Below are 21343 nucleotides of genomic sequence, written 5' to 3' on the forward strand. Positions count from 1 at the left end.
AGTCAATTTAAACTCAGTTTTCAAAGTCTGAGATTGTGGGTTTCCCCTCAGATAAAGCCTGAATGATTCACTCATATCTCTGAAATGAAGATACAGAATAATTGTGTGATTTTAGGAGACAGAGTAGATAAGGTTGTTCTGTTCAACCCTGAAGCTACTTAAGGAGAAAATTATTTTTAAGGTTTTTTTTTTCTCATCAACTAACTGACGTGGAGGCCGGGACCCAATCCCCCATCCCGCGCTTGTCTTTATATTGTATTCATCGATTCATATTCTGAGACATTTTAGCGCTCATGTTGACTGTTGAAGCTCATCCAGATTGTTTTGCCAACGTCAACTGAAGATGGTTCGTTTGAAAGTTCTGTGTCTTGTGAATAAATGAATAAATGAACCTTAGGAAAATACATAGTTTGTGTCTGGATCAAATAAAGACACTGAATGTACAACACATGTGAACAACGAAGGCAGGAGTGCTGCTTTGATAGGGAGAGAAGTGGAGGACGGTCCAGATGTATTCTGTAGTGACAAGTTAACACAAAAGCAATATTTAAAAAAAACAATCAAATTTAGCAAAATCGACAAAAATTGGGAAATTGTGAGAGCACTGGAAGGACAGGGTGAAGTATCTTCATGCTTTTACACGTTGGTGTGCGGCAGTGTGTGTGCGTGACCTGACAGTACAAGGCTTCCTGGGGATTTATAGACCAAACAAATGAATTCAGAGACAAGCCGTAAATCAGGCCAGCGCAGCCTCTTCCCCTGATGAAAGTTGCTCTGATTCACAACGTAAGTGTGTGCGTTCCTTACTTCATCCCTTTTCCAGTTGAGTGTGAGTGCAGTGTTACACTTAGTTAGTGTTTGTGCGTGCTTGTGTTTGAGGATGTGTGTGTGTGTGTGTGTGTTAATCTCTCCAGGGAAGGGATCAGGAGGCCAGTGTAGTTTGACCAGCGGAGCTCCGGGCCATCAGAGGCCGGATCAGGGGATCTGGCTCAGCCTCAGTGGCTTCTCCTTCGGCGGCCCGATCAGGGACCGGTTCCTCCCGTGGTTCCAATCCAGTGCCAAACAAGGGCAGCCAGAGCTCTCTCAGCTGCTCCGTCTCCACTGAGGTGCCAAACATGGCTCTGCCTGCGTGCGTTTATTAGTTTAGACGATAGGACGCTTTTAAAAGAAGAAACAACACAATCTTACTTTTGCTCATTAAATAACCAGTAGCTTGTCTGGTTTGTGTTCATTGTTGGCAAACACAAGATTAAAAACTGCTCTGTCACAAATGTGTATGCCTTCTCTCCACTTGTGCTGCTGTTGCACTACTTTGACACATAAACATGTTAGTGTTCCACAAAACTACGACAGGAAGTAAACATACGGCAACAGAAGTTTCTTGTTGGAAATGACTGGCGTCGGCCCAGCTGTTAACTGTTCACAACACCGTTAGTTAAAGTTCCCTTTGCTGACAATAGGAGAACATTTTGGCCCTGACTATGAAAGTAGACTGAAGCTTGTTTTCCATTTTCAAAGATTTGAAGTGTTCTGTGTCACAGGGACATTTTATTAACCTCCAGTTTGTAACACTAGCGTATAAAATAGCTTAGTTTTGAGCAAAAAACGTATTTCATTTTAAACTGCGATATGAAAATAACCTCCATACATAGCCACAATGCCTTGTGTGTACATTCTAGATCAATAGCACGGTGACACAAGGAATGTCCTTTTCATCAGTAGCTCTCACTCAAAATATGAGAAGCATAAATACATAGCCATTATGTACAGACATGTAACGAGTGAAATACAATAAATTGGGAGAGTAAAAGGAGAGTCTGAGAGAAACATCACAGTTAAGAGACGAGGGAGCGTGAGAACAGCGTTTTGTCGGCGCCTGGATGCACCGTTGGAGAGAGAGAAAGCGATGGAGAAGGACAGGGGCAGATAGAAACATAAATGGCTGATAAATCTGGCTTTCAGTAAGAGAAGCATGTGAGAAATGGAGAGAGGACGGAGGAGAGAGCTTGATAGTAGAGCGACAGAACAAAGCAGAGAGACAGATGGTGATATAGAGCTGAGAGAAGTGTGATCGAGGCTGAGAGAAGGAGGGAGAAAGACCGGGAAGGAGAAGTAGAGAGAAGATATATTTAGAGGGAGAGAGAGTTTTAGCCTCCCAGCTAGAGGCATGACTCATCTTCTGCCAGCTGACAGAAGGATGGATGGAGGGAAGAAGGGAGGAGATGGACAGAGTCGGGTGGGGGAGTGAGATGGAGCAGCTGAACGAGGCGAGGGGAGAGCAAGCCTTGGAAAAAAAAAAAGAGAGGACAGAAAGGGGGACAAGGGAATGTGGGAGGAAAGGAGGATGGAGGGAGGCAGAAAAACAGAAAGAGGACATCGTACATGCACCGACACATGTAAATCAGAAAAAAAACTAAGAGACAGATAGAAAGCACAAGGCCGCTCCAAAGCCCATCTCAGCTGCTTCCAAGTCCCTCTGCATTTCCCCCAGGGTGTGTGTGCGTGTGTGTGTGTGTGCGTGTGTGTGTGTGTGTGTGTGTGTGTGTGTGTGTGTGAGCAGTAAATTTCCCCGAGGCAGCTGCATTTGGCAGTTTGCTGCCGCACACACACGTGTGTGTGCTTGCATATGTGTGTTTTTTGGAACGAGAACAGACAAAAGGAAGAAAGACATGAGCGCGGCGGAGAGACGGACTGTGAAAGAGACGCATATCGTATCCAGAAAGCGGAGCAGGTAGTTTCATCATCCCATGGGTTCGCTGTGGTCACATTAGTTTCGAGTTCTTTGGTTCTTACAAATGTGTCTGTGTCGGCACAAACTTGGCATGTATCTCCCCGTCTGTTCTGAAGAATAATTTGAAGGACAAAACCAAAAGCACTGTGAACCCATTATTAGGTAGTAAGACTGTGTTTTGTTTGTGTAATATTGGAACGATTGTGGATGAGATTGTCCCACAACTGGTGGTTGAATCCCCTCTATATACAAACATCTGCCCTGTTGAACTGGGCTAGAGCACAACCATAAATCCCTGCAGGCCTCAGGGTCACTGCCCTGCAGCTGTGCCTGACCTTTGACCCTGTGATGCAGGCAGCAGGAAAAAGACAGAAACTTGTTTATGTGTCAAATGCAAAAAATATGTTCAGGTTGCTGTAGAACTTCACACTTATATAGTATAGGTAATGTGAAATTAATACTTATTCACCTCTTGTTAGGAGTGGTGGAATATACATTTACTAAAGTACACATTTAGCTGATTTACACACAAAACGCAAGCTTACAAAATATGATATATTAAACTACCCAGCAGTATAAAATCTGTAAACTCTACTTACCTGTTTAATAATAATAATGTAATATACCACTGGGGCCATTTTATAAAATGTGAGTGCATTACTTTTTCATAGCACATTCTTTTTAATTCCCTAGTATTTCCATATTTCATTATTATACTTTCTGAAGTAAAAGCCCTGACTACTTCCTCCCCCGTATTTTAGGGCGACAGAATCATGACACAAAGAACATTTCCACCTCGAAGTTGCCGAGGACCTTAAAGTGGATACATGTGCCCCGACTTCTCCACACACTCGGATGATGTTTTCTGTCATTTTAACCAGAGGGTGATCAATTTTTAAGTGGCTTTCGTTTCTAAAAATGGATATTTAGCATCTTGGCATGGGCAGCTTCCAGGGGATCAGCTCAGACCTCATCAGCCGACCGCAGCTGGTTTCCCTGCAGGAGAGAGCTGGCTGCTTCGCCCGCTGTAGTCTGGCACTGTTGGCAATAAAAAGTGAGGCTGCTGTTAATCCAGAGAGGAGCTGCCGACTTTCTCAGGCGTTGCTCCCTGTTGCATGGCTATTGCACATATCCTCTGGGGACAAGTCCTCTCTCGCTCCCTCTCTCTCGCTCCCTGTGTATCCATTACTTGGACACTCCCTCTCTCTTTCACCCTCTCTGTTCTCCCTCCTACCTCTTTCTGTCTTCATCTCACTTGGTCCAAGTTTCGTCTTTCTCCCTCCCTCCATCCGTCCCTCCCTCCCCTTTCCCCTCTCTTTGGCTGCTGGGAGTACTGCAGCTGAACTGCTCCTCCTTGTGTTTCAACAAGCACATCACAAGTCACCAGTACAACCAGTCGCTAGCAACGTGTAGCTGTTCCAGTCCAGTATTTCTGAATCTCTGGGTCACGTCCCAGAATAAGCTGTCGGCCTGTTTCTCTTCAGTTCCCAGATGCCGGAGACAATGAGCATGTTTTAATTAGCTGAGTTCTCCAGAGGAGGGACCTATTTATTTCAGTTTGGCTCTCAGATGTTTCAGCCAAAGTACAGATAATGTGTAAGTGTTAAATCATCGACAGTTTTCATAACAGAATCAGGTTTGTTGCCAGGTATGTTCTCTCCTACTCGTGCAATTCCTCTCAACAGCGACAATGTGTAATAAAGACTATGTGGAAGGATAAAGCAGGGGGTGCTGTAGGGTCAGTTACAGACGGCTGATTGTCTGCCAGGAGGCACTGCTGAGTCCCAGCCGTTCACTGTGCAGAATATCTCACCTGCTACAGTACAGGACATTGAGCAGAGAGGTCAAACACACTTTGGTTACACCACTGTGATACAGACAAGAACAAAAGACGAGTACAGAGACTGTAGTGAAATGAAGCTGGTTGTATTGGACAACTGTTTTTTAAATATGCAAAACTTCATGCTCCTTATTTTGGACTCTTGTTAAATTATACTTCTGAAATAATGTTTGAATGTATTAGTGGAAGAAGTACTCCGATCCTCAGTCAAATCAAAGTAAAAGTACTTTTTCTGCAGACCTCTGTGACTAGTGTATTATTTTATGATATGAAATAACTGATGCATCAAAGCTTAAATATCTCTTTACTGCTGTAACGAGGTGGAAATAGCTTTTGCTACTTATATTTGCACAGTTTTGTAGTTTAGAGTTCCAAACCTGAGGGCCTTTCAAATCGTCTCAAATAAGACGATTTAATGGGGTTGAAAAGAGGAGAAAACGACTTCTGCACAACTGTAGGTACTGCAGGGCAAACCGTTTAAGACAAAACTCTATATTATGCCATTCGATAATACTTTCAGTAAAAAATATCGGTCCACGTGATAAGCCAATAAGTGGATCCTTGTCATGTACTTGCAAAAGTGCTGATCCACGGGGTTTCACCGGAAGAGGGCGCTGTAGTCAAAGTAACTTCCTCAGCATGTAAACCAGTGGTCCACAAGGTGGATCTCCTCTCCGGCTGCAGGAAGAGGCGAGAGCAGAAGCTGAGCCTCGGGGTTATTTACTGAGTGATCGGTCGGACCTGTTGTGTCGTTGATTCACATTATAATTACGTCTCTCTTTCCTAAAATGTGTCTCATTGTTTCACCACTTGTTCACCCGCTAAACATGACTTTGACCCGATACCCGCCCACAGAATATCAATCACATGTATAGGAGGCAGCCAGCTAGATCACTTAGCAGAGCCGGGAGTTTATGTGCGTGTGTGTGTGTGTGGGGAGGGGGGGGGGGGGTTGAGGGGCAGGAGGGAAAGGGGGTGGGGGTCCAAGTCCCCCGGGAGATGAAAGGTGTGGGGTCTCTGCCTGACATTGCTGCGGGTCTTTTATCATGCAGAGGCGAGTGTGACATCCGACTCTCTGCTGCTCAGTCCCACAAATGAGAAATCCAATGAAGCCTCAAATAACTTCACAGGAATATTGATGAGAACGTTTCAAAAGTGAAGGAGTATATTGTTATAATAAACCCACACAGTGTCAATGGGAAACGGTCGACTGTGATAATTTACCATATTTTCACTCGTATGTTTCGCTGTTTATCAAATTGAACAATAATGAACAGTTTAGGAAGGATCCATATTTCTAAAGGGATTACAGCTGTTTGTGGATTTGGTGAACTCTTTGGTGACCTTTGCCTTTCTTATTAGTCGAATAAGGGTTTTACTCGAAGCCAACCTATTTGTGTTTTTGTGCTTCTGAGAGCAAGTTCTCCAGGTGTTGGAGGCTAATCCAGCCTGCGTCCACACGGACTCTTTTAAGAAGCACTGAGTCAGATCAAAGCGTCTCTTCCTGCAGGTTCACCGCCCAGTTTGTCTTTAGCCGATATGAATTGAGGAGAGTTCGCTTCAACACGCCTTTTCTTTACTTCAGGACTTCTGCATGGCCGTCTGCGTGTGCGTGCGTAATGTGTGCATGTGTGTGCGTGCGTGTGTGTGTGTGAGGGGGCGTTTCGCCCTTTATTGTCGCCGACCAAAGAGGGGATTAGACGATTTTGAGGCACTCACCTTTTATTCAAACAAATTATTCACTTCAGCTAATAAAAGGAATTTGACGCACGTGAACTTTTTGGAGGTCGGTGGGGGTTTGGCGAAAAACGTTCAACCCCTATCGTTCTACTTTAATACACTGTCCTGAGCATAAAGCCCACCAAAGCCCACTTTATTGACCGTATATAGACATTGTGATACACACATTTCATTTTTTAAGTTTTGAAGGATCCCTGGATGAAAGATTATCTGATGTTCAAATGAAGAAGGCCTTGTTTAGAAACGTGCATCAGCTGCAGTGCACGCTTTTTTTTATTCCGTTGCGCAGTGGCTGCATTTTATATTCAAAACCTTTGAAAGCAACATCACAGGTGCTCCCAGTATTGCCTTTGCATTCAATTCACTGTTGACTGGATCCAATACCCATTTGGTTGAACTCTGCGCACGCACATGCAACCATACGCCCCATGCGCGCGCAATGTGTGGCGAGGGAGGGCGAGGGCAGCAGGGTTTCTGAGGTGAAGTGGGGGTGAGAAGAAGAGGAGTGTAGAGAGAAAGAGAGAGAGAGAGAGAGATGTGGAGTGGTCGTGAGGGGATAAGAAGGAAAGGAACAGTCGTTTTTGCTGCTCAATTAGCGGTTTAATCTCTTTGTTAATCTTTCCTCAAGACCACAACGGGATCACACCTTTCACATTGCAGCTGTGCTTTATTTTGTTTTGTTTTTTTTAGAGACAACGGTTGAGAGAGGAATCCCCGAGCACTTTGCGTAAATCCCAACTAAACCATTTTACGCACGACTTTGAACTGGAGTTTTAAGCAGTAAACTGGTTCCACATTTTTTACAAGCTGCTTCTGACCTTTTGGATTATAAACCGTGGCCTTTTTGTCTCCTGTCTTTCATCATCTTATTTTTAATGGCAGTTTTGTTTGATAGTTTTAAATCCTAGAGACGGGAAAGACAAGTGATTTACAGGAAAAGAGACAATACACAAAGACACAGCTTGGACTCGAACTCGCGGCATCGCCAGCACGACGGGGCTCGCGTCCAGACCCAGCAGGACCGAGCAGGACGCCGCCTGACTGTATGCCGATGTCTCCACAGCAGAGCACTTTGCCCAGCACCGGCTGTGTGGCGGTGACGCGGCGGACCATGGACACCAGGCCTGTCCGGAGGAAGCGAGCCGGTGCCGTGCGACATCTGCTGCTGGCAGCCGCCTTCCTCGCCTGCAGCTCCCAACTGCTGGTGGTGGATGCCAACTCATGGTGGTGAGTAATGATCGCTGCTGGTGCATTGATTTGTTTTGTCTTTTTTTTTCTTTCTTGTGGCTCATAAAAAGTGGATGGACTATGGCCTCCATTTAGTGGTAACAATGGGAGAGCAACTTTGACAGATTTTCACCATACATGTTTTTCATGTTAGATCCAGTCATTTGTGTCTGATAAAAGCTTGAAAACTTGTTGAAACAAAAGTGAACTTTCTCCTACCCTCCATCGTTTGGCTTGTATGCTGGTGATGAGATGACAAATGGAGGGAAAATGGAAACTATAGAGTTTGTGTTGCCTCTTGTGTCTCTGTGTGTGTTTTGGGGGTGATGTCTTGTGGTTGAGCCCTAACAGTGAATAGAACAAATGTGAGGGCTCTGTCACAATATTTACCCTGGCTGAGCCACAAATGGCACTGCATGGCGGCCTGCTGCTGTGCCTATAGCACCGTCAATTAGCCACACTTGTTCTTGACTTACAAGACAGCGATGCAACAATGCTGTTCAGTTGGCGTTGTGATAATGTAGTGGAGGATGTGTGCAGGTCAGAAGTTCACCTTCCTGTCAGTTTATGTACATAGAATCAGAATAGGTGGTTCATAGTTTCCATTTTGTTGTCCTCCCACAACCAAGACAGCTCTCGTGTTGCCCGAATCATGCCATATTTTCATAAATGCATCTATTATGATACATGAACTGATCTTCCTGTAGCTCTTTACATTAGGACAATCTTCACACACTTTGATTTCACTATTAGATGGCCATGAAAGGGTCAACAGTCAGATTCTGTGTGTGGGCACAGATTGTCAGTTTTACGAGGTAAAAGTGATTCAAATTGTATGACAAGGACACAATTGTTCGATTGAAAAGGACAGGAAAGGAAGGAGAAGTAGTTGCAGGGATGAACAGCAGAAGAGTCCATCTCCACTTTATAGGCCAGTTGTACTAATAAACGTGTCTGAACTTTGTCCTCTACAGCGCCAACCTCCTCTCAAACACAGAGACGTTTATCTCAGAGATCCTGTCTCTAGCACTTATCTTTGATCGTAACCGATAGAGTTTACTGGTTCAATTTTAGACTTAATATGGCATCTGTCTCTCAGGTCACTAGCTCTGACCCCGATCCAGCGGCCAGAGATGTACATCATTGGAGCACAGCCTCTCTGCAGTCAGCTGTCTGGTCTCTCTCAAGTAAGTCAAGTCTGCCTGTTTTATATCTCTTTTTAATACATTTCAAGTGTAGTAAAAACGCCTCTTAAAAGCGGTCATGACTTTTATTCAGTGAGCTCAGCTTTGCTCCGTGTGGTTCGACAACATCAACAAAGAGGGTGTAACGCCGGCTCTTCCTCCTCTGCACCCTGACCCAGAAATAGTCAAATAAAGGAGAATCCCCCCGCAGGGACCGCTGAAGTGTGAAACCATTAATGGTCCTAATCTCTGCTAATCTCTCCTGTGATGCTGCGCTGTCTGCAGGGCCAGAGGAAGCTGTGTCAGCTGTACCAGGACCACATGGTCTACATCGGAGACGGAGCCAAGACGGGCATCAAGGAGTGCCAGTACCAGTTCAGCCAGAGGAGGTGGAACTGTAGCACCGTGGACAACACATCCGTGTTTGGACGGGTCATGCAGATCGGTGAGTTTATTGTTTGATGGGATCAGGAGCAGAGTAAGAAGAGCGTGTTGTTGTTGTCTTTCTCCCCTCCCAAAAAGACCTGTCAATCAATGTTAGAGTGACGGCAGGTTTTAATTCTGAATTTTGTTTCATTGTTTTCCGCAATAGTGATTTTGTCGAGCATGCAAAAGCCCAGAAGTTACACACAGACATGTCAAAACAGCAAGACAGACCAAGCAAATGCATTGTGTTGTTGGCTATTTGGAGAAATAAAATAAGCAAGAACAATAAGTTGTAGGTTTGTTCTGAAAAATCAAGCAAGCGTTGCCACATGTTTACCACAACAATCCATATATTAAACAGAATTTTTCACTTGGTTGTTTTACTTTGATTGGACTGTTATTATGATTGTTATCACGTGTTTGGACAGGTCATGCATATCAGGGTGTTGAATGTTAGACAGAGCAGACATGGGGTCATTTAACAGACTGGAATAATAACACACTGTTCACTTATGTTATTGTTTAGATGGAAATATGAGTTAAACAGAAGCACAGAAGTGAAGCCGAGAGGTTTGGTTCACTACTGATATAATGAATACAGCCTCAGAGAAAGAAACAAGTCATAATATTACTGTAATACTGATCTATGATGTCTTTTTTTGCAAACAACTTTAGCATGTTTATTTAGTTTTAGTGGCCACTGTCATTACAATATTCAGGGACCACACTAAGTCTATACTTCAACGTAGTACAGATTTTAAAGTAGGCTATTCTTATTGAAGGGTGTATTTGTTATTATTATGTTTTTCCCTAATTCCTGTGAGTATGTGGAGTTTCCCATAACATCCATTACCTATTGGATTACGATAGTTAGCTATTTTGTTAAGTAAAATAGTTATAAGGCCTATTAATTATCATACTGATAACATTTCAGTTATGAAGCTTGCAGTATGTGGAAACCCTACGATTGTAAAATAGCACAGAAATGTATTTTCCTCGACAGATTAAACCACTTGTCGTTCCCACTGTACGCATGCGCAATGAAAGCGAAACTACGTCCGTCGCGAAAAAAGCGACGACGACTCGGAAGGCAGTCCGTTATCAAGACGCATAAAAACTAGAGCAAACAAATAAAAGATGTGCAATTTCCAGGCATTTCTTTTGTAGTAAAGCTCCACATGTAGCTCAGACCCTGGATCAGTTTCATGTGCGTCTAATTCCCAGCAGGCGATGTGGGAACCCTCTCGTCAACAAGTAAGTGTCAAATCCGCTGCGGGCAGTCAGACGAGGTGTTTGCGGCTCTTTCTCTGTCTCCGTGCCTCTCTGCCTGTCTCTCTATTGACAGTCAGTCTATCTCCAGGTTTATATGGAGGTGTTAGTCGGGTCCATTGTCTCTTCTTTTGAAATGCGCTGATGAGCTGACACCGAGCCGGCAGATCCGGACCCGCTATTTGAAGTCTGGGCTCCGCAGTCTCATAAACCTCTCTCTCTCTCTCTCTCTCTCTCTCTCTCTCTCTCTCTCTCTCTCTCTCTCTCTCTCTCTCTCTCTCTCTCTCTCGCTCTCTCGCTCGCTCTCTCTCTCTCTGGCTCATTATCCTGCTGCATATTATGTGCATCAGCATCCTGGCCGGGGCAGAGCTCCTAAAAGCTGAATGAATAGCTCACACGCCTCGGCTCTGCATGCATACCTGCCTGTCTGTCTGGCTGGTGTTGATTCCAGGCTGCAGGCATCTTGTGATCCAGTGCAGAGCGATACTATTCCCTCCAGTCAAGAATCAACACCACGAGAAATATACAAGCACACCACGCTAGAACACTTACAGGCCTACTTTATAAGATGCATACCATTATAGCCTAAGCATAACAATATAATAACACAATCACGACCGAGCATGACTGTTTCTAAGAATCACCCTGATAATAATTATTAAATAAATAGTAAAATACGAAGCAAAAAAACCATGAAGAATGATTATAGCCACCACACACTGGTGACAAGGTGCAATTGCAAGAAGGTTTAAGCTTTACAAATGCATTATGCCACTGTATAATAATGATAATAATAATAATAATAATAATAACTTTATTTATATAACACCTTAAAAACAAAGTGTTCAAAGTGCTTTGACACACACAGCAGCAAAAGCAAGGCAATAAAACAACAGAGTTAAACGCTGAAACAATAAAACCAACTGATACGATAAAAATGAACTCATAAATAAATAGAATAAAATCATGAATACATACAGTTCTCTGCTGCAACACTGCAGGGTTATCTTAGTGAAACCAGAGAACACGATCGTCACCCTGTATTATACGACCTCTCTTTGTAAATGCCATCTCAACCAGAAATACCACGAGTCTGTTCACATGTAAATTGTCAGTTTCAGAGCACTTAACCTCCTACCTGTCAGGCCATCATCTTTGTCCTCGCTTCCTTCGTAATGGTTTGTGTATTAATGCAGTGAATAGACATGCAGGTTGTGTATTCCTCCGTGTTAGACGTGTTAGTCTCGAGTGGAGAGCAGTCATTCATGTGGACTTGTGTATGCATCGTGGCCACGACAAAGAGTAACAGCAGTCTGGTTGTTTATTTCAAACTGAATAAATGTATGGCCTTCTCTCTGGTGCAACATTAACATTATAAGTGTGTATGTAAGTACGGGAGATTGACCATTTACCCGCACGCAGCGAATAAGAATTAGTTTCTGTCCTGAAGCTCCTGTTGAAGGGTCAGCTCACCCCAATTACACTTCCCTTCCTGTAGTGGAACCCATGCAGATAGTTTACATTTATTCCACAATTTGAAGTGTCCACATTTGTGAATTTTCTGCTTTTACCTGAAACACAATAGAGAGGATTGTAAATTAAACACTCACATTTATCTGGAACACGTCTTTTCTAAAAATGTGTATGAATATTCAAAAAGAATAATTGTCAACAGATTAACTGGAACGTTTATTTCCAAAAAGAAGTAGGACATGTAAACCCACAAGCTGAGGACACGGATTTACCTCATTAACCGCCGCATATATTTTTTGCATCTGGTGTTTAAAGTTGACCAGGGTCAGAGGTAAAATCACATCTATTGTCTATTGTTGGGTGAAGCGGGTGCAGGGCTGTTTGCTGTGAGTGTGTGTGTGTGTGTGTGTGTGTTGGAGATGGGTGGGGGGGGGGGGTTAACCTGGACAGCTGCCCAAGTTTCCTGTCAGTGAACACACACATTCCCCAAAGCCCTGGAATAAAAACCATCTCGACAGAACTTACTGCGGTGTCATGTCAGAGCACCGTGTTACTCGACCCACTAACTCAAGTTTGCGTGTGTAAATATCTAACATTTGAATATTCATGTTCCCCTCCCCTCAGGCTCGAGGGAAACGGCCTTCACGTACGCCATCAGCGCGGCCGGAGTGGTCAACGCCATCAGCCGGGCGTGCCGCGAGGGCGAGCTCTCCACCTGCGGCTGCAGCCGGGCGGCTCGACCCCGCGACCTGCCGCGCGATTGGCTGTGGGGCGGCTGCGGCGACAACGTGCATTACGGCTACCGCTTCGCCCGGGAGTTTGTGGACGCCAGGGAGAGGGAGAAGAACTACCCGCGGGGTTCCACTGAGCACGCCCGAACACTGATGAACCTGCAGAATAATGAAGCAGGGAGACAGGTACCGGGAGACACGACACACATGTGCATTTGTGTTTCGGCAAAAGAAATAGAGTTGATAGATCTACTGAGCGCCGGAAGTTGAACTTTAGAGAAGAAGTAGTGCGGGTCCACGCTTCTTAACCCCATCCTGTATCTGAATGTCTCCAAGGAATGTGTGTGTGAGTCGAGGGGGCCTGACCTGGTAGTATTTCTCAGTGTGTGTAAGTTATTTATTGGGAGGGTCCAAATGGTATAACTGCTAACGCCCTTGGAGTCTGGCTAGGTCGCCGGGTCAATGCACATTCCAGTGAAGTAACGCACACACACACACACACACACACACACACACACACACACACACACACAAGGTCATAATACACACATTTAAATGCAACAATGGACAATAACATGCTTGATTGTATGGAGAGCTCAGAAGTGAAACAAAACAATGTGCTAGAAAACAAGAAAGAAAGTAACACGCGTGTTCTCGTTTCTGAGGTTTTTTGGCCCTCTCGAGTTGCCATACAGCCACTATTAGAAGCGCCGCTCTTGATACCGGAGCCAAAGGTGTTTGGGAACTCTTTCAGGTGGTGAGAAATTCACTAAAAGAAACCTTTCACCTTAAAGAAGGCTGCACGCTCGCACACAAACACACATACACACATACACACAAACACACATACACACATACACACCTTCCTGGTTAAAAGGTCCATTTGCCAGTTCTGGTACACGTTGGATCAGGAGAATGTCTTTATCTTCAATTAGAGGAGCTTTGTTTAAGCTGTTTGCGAGACAAAGACGCTGTGTGTGTTTGTGTGTGTGCGCGTGCGTGTGCATGTCGTCTCAGCTCCATTTGATTTGTGTGAGAGACATTGAGCCTGGTTTTGTGTGAGTGTGTGTATCAGGGGTCAAAGGTGAGGGTCTGGAGAGGTTGTGTTTCTGCTGAGGGTCCCTTTGGGGCTATAGGAGAGTGTATAAGAGAGAAAGATCTATTGCTACAGCCTTGTATTAACACACACACACACACACACACACACACTCACACACGTACACACACACACAGTTCCTCGGCCTTCCTGTAACACACACACTCTTTTGAATGACTTTTCCTCCTCTCTGCTGTTTGATCCCTTGTTTTCATTGTCGTCTGTCCATCGAAACGGAAGAGAGGAGAATAGAGAGATGAAAAGGAGGAGAGCGAGTGAGAGGAAGACAGTTTCTCTTTTCCTCTTCATCCCTTCTTCTCTCTTTTCTTTTTCTTGGACACGCCGGTTTGTCCCAAAGCGGGATTTGTCTTGCTTGGTTGAACAAGGCAAACCGCGGGGCTTTTGTGGAGGTGACAGGGGCGTGCCGCTGTGTGTGTGTGCGTGTGTGTGTGTGTGTGTGTGTGTGTGTGTGTGTGTGTGTGTGTGCGCGTGTGTGTGTGTGAGAGAGTGTGTGTACGCTCAGCCTCATTTGATTTGTGTGTAAGGCGGGTAACGTGGTCGTCTGTGTGTACAAGCGTCTGGAGACAGAGACGCAGGGTGAGGGATGGACCTCTGTCACACTCCCTTGACTCTGAAAGACACACACACACACACACACACACACACACACACACAGCCATCCAGGTCCACTGTCTCCGTTTCACACAAATCAGAGGAGGTAGACTTGTCACATATAGAGACCAAAACAACGAGATGTACATTCCCAGTCTAAAGACAATAACAGGCCACTTGTGCTCTGAACACAGAAGTTAACTTTCAGATTCATCTCCCACTTTGTGGTATTTTTAATACATTTCATTATTGTTTGAAACCAAGGAACGGTTATTCAAAGCACCTCATTACTTGAACAGAAATGTATAAATTAAGGCATATGTCTGTTTGAAATGTTAATATTTACCTCATAAGGAATGTGATACACAGTGGCTTCAATTAATTGACGGCACAAGCAGATACAGACTATTTCTGAATACATTTTTCTTTTTCTTTCAGGCTATTTAAAGAGAAGTTTTGGAGAAACATCGGATCCTTAGTTTGTTTTGATGCTCTTGTGTAATTTTCAAAAATGATCTTGTTAGAACGGTCTTTGATCTACAAAAACAAGGATGAGTTACGAGCAGCATTCCACAACAAATAGTCTCGTCTCTATCTGCAATGCAGCCGGCTGACAAAGAGCCATCATATCTCCTTATCACGATCACAAGTTTGCCTCAAAGGGCTCTACAATCTGTACAGCATGCAATTCAACAGTTCAGATAAGGAAAAACTCCCCAAAAAACTCCAACAAATAAAAGGAAGAATCATTAGTAAGAGCAACACAGAGGGGACATACATTAGATGTTCACAGAGAACAGAAAGATACGACAACACGAAGAAACAACATGTCAAAATAACTGCAAATATGTTTAAATATTATGGCTTTAGGGAACTGCTGGTGATTATTACAATTATTGTGCTTATTTGAAAGTTGCAACAATCTCTGTGTGAAGTCTGTTTCTTTACAGCTGCAAAGTTCAAGTTTTAAACAACCTTCAAACAAAAGCTAGGATTGAAATATATAACCAGATTTTTATTGTAACAACAAGAAGGTCCGACAGGAAAATGTGTCCCTCTTCTAAGCAATCATTACTCTTCATTCATTGCTGATTCTGTCACAAAGGATGAGCTATGTTCTCTATTTCTGCCCCATTCTACTACCAACTGGGCGAACACACACACACACACACACACACACACACACACACACACACACACACACACACACACGGCTCCTAACCCCTAACCCTGTCTGAGCAGAACCTATTGTGCCTGACACAGAGACCGTGTCACCACCACGGATGACTGACCGTGTGTGTGTATGTGTGTGTGTGTGTGTGTGTGTGTGTGTGTGTGTGCGTGTGTGTGCGTGTGCGTGTGCGTGTGTGAGTGTTTTCATCAGGTCCAGTGTCACTGCGCCCAGCAGGCAACCCACCACATAGCTTAGTTTGATGCAGGACACACACAGACACACACAGCATAGGCATGGTTAGATTTGTGTGTGTTATTGTAATATTGATAATAGGAATACTAATGAGCGACTACTATACAGTAGTGCCATGTTAATAGTGATGGTTAACGAAAGGAAAAACAGAAAAGAAACAAAAGAAAAGACTACTTCGAGAGAAAGGATTAGATTGGAAATGAAAAGTAAAAAGTTAAATGAAATAGATCTTTTTGTGGGCTTTAGCTCAAAACCTCCTACTGATTCCTCCCCAATATCCTTAAAAATGTTACCCACAATATGGGGCCGTGGATAAAAAAAGAGTTGCTATCCTAATTTTTTTATGACTGAACCTCTAATAAACCTCACAGTGGGGGATCTGAGGAAGCAGGAGGGCTCGTAAAACAACAAGGAGTCATAAAATATGAGGATTTTATCCTTTTCTTTTTTTGTAAACTCATTAACTCATCACACTGTGAGCAATATGAGGTATGAAGATAAATACTTAATGCGTTCCTAAATAGCAGAGGCGGCGTTTTAGAAGATTGCCAGAAGCACACATTTTGTGGCGCTGGAAGCCTTGTTTTGAGCATGTCATTGTCCCCGGCTCTCTGATGGGGGTCACGGGGGTCGAGTCCCAGGATTGGAGGGTGCCGAGTGCTATGCCTGCTGGGTAGTAAAGTAGAGGAGAGGGGAGCAGGGGTGGGAGGTGGGGGTCGGGGCGGGTGTTTGGGATGCAGGGGTTAAAAGAGGTGAGAAGGTAATTGAGATCAGTGTGAGGAGTGATGGGTTTCATTTGTGTGAGGGGAAACCCAGGAATCAGAAAGAACTGATTCAGCAAGTATGGTGGGAACTGGCATCGCTGCAAACACCAAACATAACACAGTGCATGATTAGTGACATAATACATGGTGTGTGTGTGTGTGTGTGTGTGTGTGTGTGTGTGTGTGTGTATTGAACGCTGCTTAACTGGCGGGGTTTAGCTGCAGGGGTGTGAAGGTCTCCCCCTGAAGTCCACCGCTGCCACGGCCATAAATCTTGTATTTCCTGTTCTGTTTTCTTAGCATACACACATGTGGGGAAAAAAAAAAGGAAATCATAATGTTCAGACCCGGACAAAACACGTGCAAAGCCCATGTTGCAAAGAAAGAGATGAAGATGTAAATAATGGAGCAATTCATTCATTACATCTTCAATCCAGTGTCTCAGATGGGTCGTTTCTTTAAATAGGACGTTCAGTTTTAAAGTATCGGACGATTATGCTTTATATTTATAATGGGCTCCTATCTAGAGTGATTTAAATGAGAGACATTTCAGTTTTATGAAAAAATGTAATAAGTGGCAAATCAATGGCTCTAACCCTTGATTTATTTATCGTAGAGCGACTTCACCGACTTTAGAGCTAATCTAATGATATGCCATGTGATACTTTTCTTTTTGGAATGACTGCTTGCTATAGGAGCTGTGTGGGAAACTAGATTTACAATAGAGCCACGTTTCCTCTGGTGAGCAGCAGCCCGTCTATTCTCATTCAGCTGTTTGTTTTAGTTTGGTGGGGTAGTACTGACAGTCGTGTCAGAGAACAGTGTGTACGTATACAGCACACATCTTTTCTTTCATTTTCCTTCGCTTTGGTCATCTATTTTTAACAAGAGGGTGTTTTGCATCAGCGCACGATGGTCACAGAAAGCTAAATTAGAATAAAGTCCCTCAGAAAGTGTAGCAGTGCATGGATCTATGTGGCTATGGTCTTCAGGTTTTCCCTCGTATTTAATTTGTTAGTTGTTTGGCGAACAACCCAAAGCTCCAGAGTTCATCAATTAAAATGTGTATCCAGGATTTTTGCAGTGAGTGTTTTGAGCACATTTGTTTTGTGTAACTCGAAGCAGTTAAACGTGTTGACCACTAGATGGCAGCAGCGTTGCAGCAAATAAAGTAGATACAGCGCAACATACATCCACCAGCCTGGATGCATCGAGTAGGCAATTTTACTTTCCTGTATACCATTTAAAGTGACTAAGTCTATGTAGTGAGAGTTTGTAAAGATAAGATAGTGATGAAATCAAGAATGCGAAACACAACCACATCTATCTAACACCTTTTTTGTTGTTTTACTCCACCAGGCAGCCTATAACCTTGCAAACGTAGCCTGTAAATGTCACGGCGTCTCCGGTTCCTGCAGTCTGAAGACCTGTTGGCTCCAGCTGGCCGACTTCAGACGTGTCGGAGAGTTCCTGAAGGAGAAGTACGACAGCGCGGCTGCCATGCGCATCGGCCGCAAGGTAACGCGCTCACAGCCGACGCTTCTCTTCTCCTGGAGGGTCGTGAACAAAGCGCAGAGAAATTAACTCCCTGACTCCTTCCCTTTTCTGCCAGGGCAAGCTGGAGCTGGAGAACAAGCGCTTCAACACCCCGACCGCGGAGGATCTGGTCTACATCGACACCAGCCCCGACTACTGCCTCCGCAACGAGACCACCGGCTCGCTGGGCACGCAGGGCCGCCTCTGCAACAAGACCTCGGAGGGCATGGACGGCTGCAAGCTCATGTGCTGCGGCAGAGGATACGACCAGTTCAAGACCTACAAACACGAGCGCTGCCACTGCAAGTTCCACTGGTGCTGCTACGTCAAGTGCAAGCGCTGCACGACGCTCGTGGACCAGTTTGTGTGTAAATAGCACTGTGATGAGATGACGGACGGATGGAAGGGGAGGAAGAAAACGAGGAGGAGAGGGAGAGATGAAGAGGGAGGCGGTGACGGGATGATGGAGGGTGAGGGGTAGATGACATTTTAGGGTTTTGTTCAGGATAAGTTAAGACACACAAGGTCCATTTTCTGACCGGTTTCCCTTCCCTCCTCCATTTATAAATCGCTGCCTTTTCAGCAAAAGCTGCATTACACCTGTGTGGCCATTTTATTTTTGTGTGCGTGAATAGCACAGCGGTGGATTGATAGATGGGAAAGAAGACCAGGTGGATGAGAAGAAAGACAAAAGTAGGGAGCGAGGAGGCATACGATCTCTGCCATGTTTTTCGGACAACTCTGATATTTGTTCTTCAACGGAGGTTCCCGTTTTTACCGCTCCGGCATCACATTCTGCTTCCCTGCACGATATCCTGAACCCTGGAGGAAGGACGTTTGGAAAGAAAGGAAGGACAAAACACAATGGATGACCGCGGAAGGACATCAAGGATAGATGCATCTAGGAAGTGGAATAACTGGATCTTAAAAAGGGGACACATATGACTAGTGTGATGACAGAAATATGGGCGATGAAATAAATATATAATGAAGTAATAAATAAACATACAACTCTGATTGTTATTTAAAGAGACTTAAACAAACCTAAGGCCCATTTTGGACCCCTAAAAACCATGTGTTCAGGTATGCCACCATTCAATACAGTCCTTTTGGAGTTTAAAGCCATTTGAGTGCCGAGTGTCTCTTTCCAACAACGTTTGACCTTTAAACCCGTAAGAGAAACCCTTACATACGTAAGCTGTGCTGCGCTAACACACTTATGAGCACACACAAAAATGCGGGAAAACCGAGAGTGAGTAGTCAGGGCCGGGAAGGGAATGGCGGAAAAAGGGAAACGGTTCAAATAAAATCAAGAGGGATTGTTTTGCTACACATTCAGAGGCCACACAGCTGAATTTGCAGCTACTTCTGCTCAATAACGTTCAGTTAAAACACTTAATCTCTAAGTCACTCGCGGCTTACAGGACCCACTCGGTGTAACTACTGCCGGTAAGAGAAGATTTCCGGCACCTGTGACCTCACTGAGCAGGGTAACGAGGCTCGGCGGTCGCCGCCATCTCGGCGCCACGCGAGTGTTTAAACAAGCCGCTCGCACGGGCAGCGTCCTTCATCTGACAGGGAAGTGAGCGAAACCTCCATTAGTGAGATTAATGTGCTGCATCTGCCTTAATGAACCCGCACTAAGAGACACGTTCACTGTGAGTGGACCTCATCATCTCATGTTATGCAACTTGTTCAGTCAACAAAAAAAAAGCCCTGCGCTGCCATTTTATATTTTGTGTGGCACGTTTGGCCACCAGTTATAATGCTGTTATACCATGAATTTTGCAACTTGTATGGGATGGGTTGAGAATACTTTAAGTGTATAATGTAATCCAATAATCATAAGCAGTTGATAAAAAAAACCATGAAGACGACAAAATGAACAGAGTAGGACTGAACATGCTGTGGAAAGATGAAATGAATGTGTTAGCGTGGAAAAACAAGAGAGGACTGCAATTTATTAAGTGCTACTTCAAAAGAAAAGTAGTGGATTTAGAAAAAAAAAGAAGGTATATTTTATTATTGTTTTTATTTTTGTGTTTTATGTGTTTTATACATGAGTATTATTGTGTATTCTTTTGATAAACTAGTCTTGGACAACGAGGCTTTGTTCTGTTCTTGAGTCTGATCCCTACAGACGCGTCTTTGTCATTTCGAGGCTGTTGTGGAAAAGGATGCATGTCGCTAAATGGGGAAGTAATGCAGTACAGGAAGCTGAAGTACAGTAGTGCCGTTCACAACAACAATCGCCAGTTGCAAAAATTATAATTTGAATAAGAAATCCGCAATGGAGAGCGATGCAGAATTGACTTTTACGATCGCCGCTCAACTGAGTTTAGTGAATGTTTTTTTAATCATTTTCTCCAAACACTACCGCAACATAACTCTGCAGGCATAAGATTCATGTTTCAGCCGTGAACACTGATGCTGAAGACTTTCTCTTTAAGTCGGCAGAAATGTGTTGTGTGGTTTGTTGGCGTGACGAAGCCTCGCATGACCTCAACACAATGTCACGAACTATCCGCTAAACAAGATATATATTTTAGGTGGCTCGAATGCCTGTATTCTGCAGGATTATACATAAATTGTCCAATTTTCTTAATGTTTTTCACATAATGATGTTGCATACAATAAAATAATAATGAAAACAAAGGAAATTGTTCAAACCTTTGACATATTCTTAGTTCAATATTCATTTTATGGAGTTTTTAGCTTAAGTTAATTTGGCCTTCTCACAATTAGCATTTCCTAACTATGTTTTTGGTGTTGGATTAAAAATATACCGAGCGTTCATCTTTACATTTACGTTCCAGTTCTTTGCCAGAGCATCCTCGAACCCATCACTCGAGATCATTGAGAGCATGTTTTTCAAGTTAAAAACTCCCCTTTGAATCCATCCACAATGATCATATCAGTATTACAGTCAGACGACAGTGTTTATGTTTAATACTACACCACATTGTGTTTATATGTGTGTATTGTTTTCTCACATAAAAAAGTAAAATATGTATGTTCCTAAAGTTGTTTGCCGTCTTCTTGCACTTAAGGATGTGATTCATTGTCCTGCTTATTCTGCATTTTCTCACGCCTCCTTGATAGCTTTGACCCAAACAGCGTGTCCACTCCTTGACTGCTACTCTGCTTCATGGACGCCACGTTGCTTTTAACTTTCTGTGTACTCTGTATTTGTTTATTTTCTCCAAATTCTAGACTCTCTTGTGGTCACTTTATAGCACAAGCAGTGTGACTTCATCTCTTCTCCATCGCTCTATAAAATGCTCCTGC

The 21343-nt window shown here is 43.9% G+C and overlaps 1 protein-coding gene across 2 annotated transcripts in view; it reads left to right on the plus strand.

Annotated features, from left to right (window-relative positions):
* The window catches only part of wnt5b (wingless-type MMTV integration site family, member 5b), a 34836-nt gene extending 13854 nt beyond the window's left edge, over positions 1 to 20982 (plus strand). The window contains exons 2-7 of one of the 2 annotated variants that reach the window (XM_068586312.1): positions 7375 to 7538; positions 8638 to 8725; positions 9008 to 9167; positions 12515 to 12807; positions 17879 to 18037; positions 18132 to 20982. In XM_068586312.1, coding sequence (XP_068442413.1) covers positions 7423 to 7538; positions 8638 to 8725; positions 9008 to 9167; positions 12515 to 12807; positions 17879 to 18037; positions 18132 to 18431 — 1116 coding nt within the window. In that variant the 5' untranslated portion in view covers positions 7375 to 7422 and the 3' untranslated portion in view covers positions 18432 to 20982. Of the gene's footprint in view, positions 1 to 7356; positions 7539 to 8637; positions 8726 to 9007; positions 9168 to 12514; positions 12808 to 17878; positions 18038 to 18131 lie in introns of those variants that run through there. The other variant, XM_068586311.1, reaches the window with a different exon arrangement.
* Positions 20983 to 21343: the final 361 nt, after the last annotated feature.

The sequence above is a fragment of the Clinocottus analis genome, unplaced genomic scaffold (assembly GCF_023055335.1).
Source record: "Clinocottus analis isolate CAN_PGR_092001 unplaced genomic scaffold, fCliAna1.0.p SCAF_20, whole genome shotgun sequence".
Lineage (NCBI taxonomy): Eukaryota > Metazoa > Chordata > Actinopteri > Perciformes > Cottidae > Clinocottus > Clinocottus analis.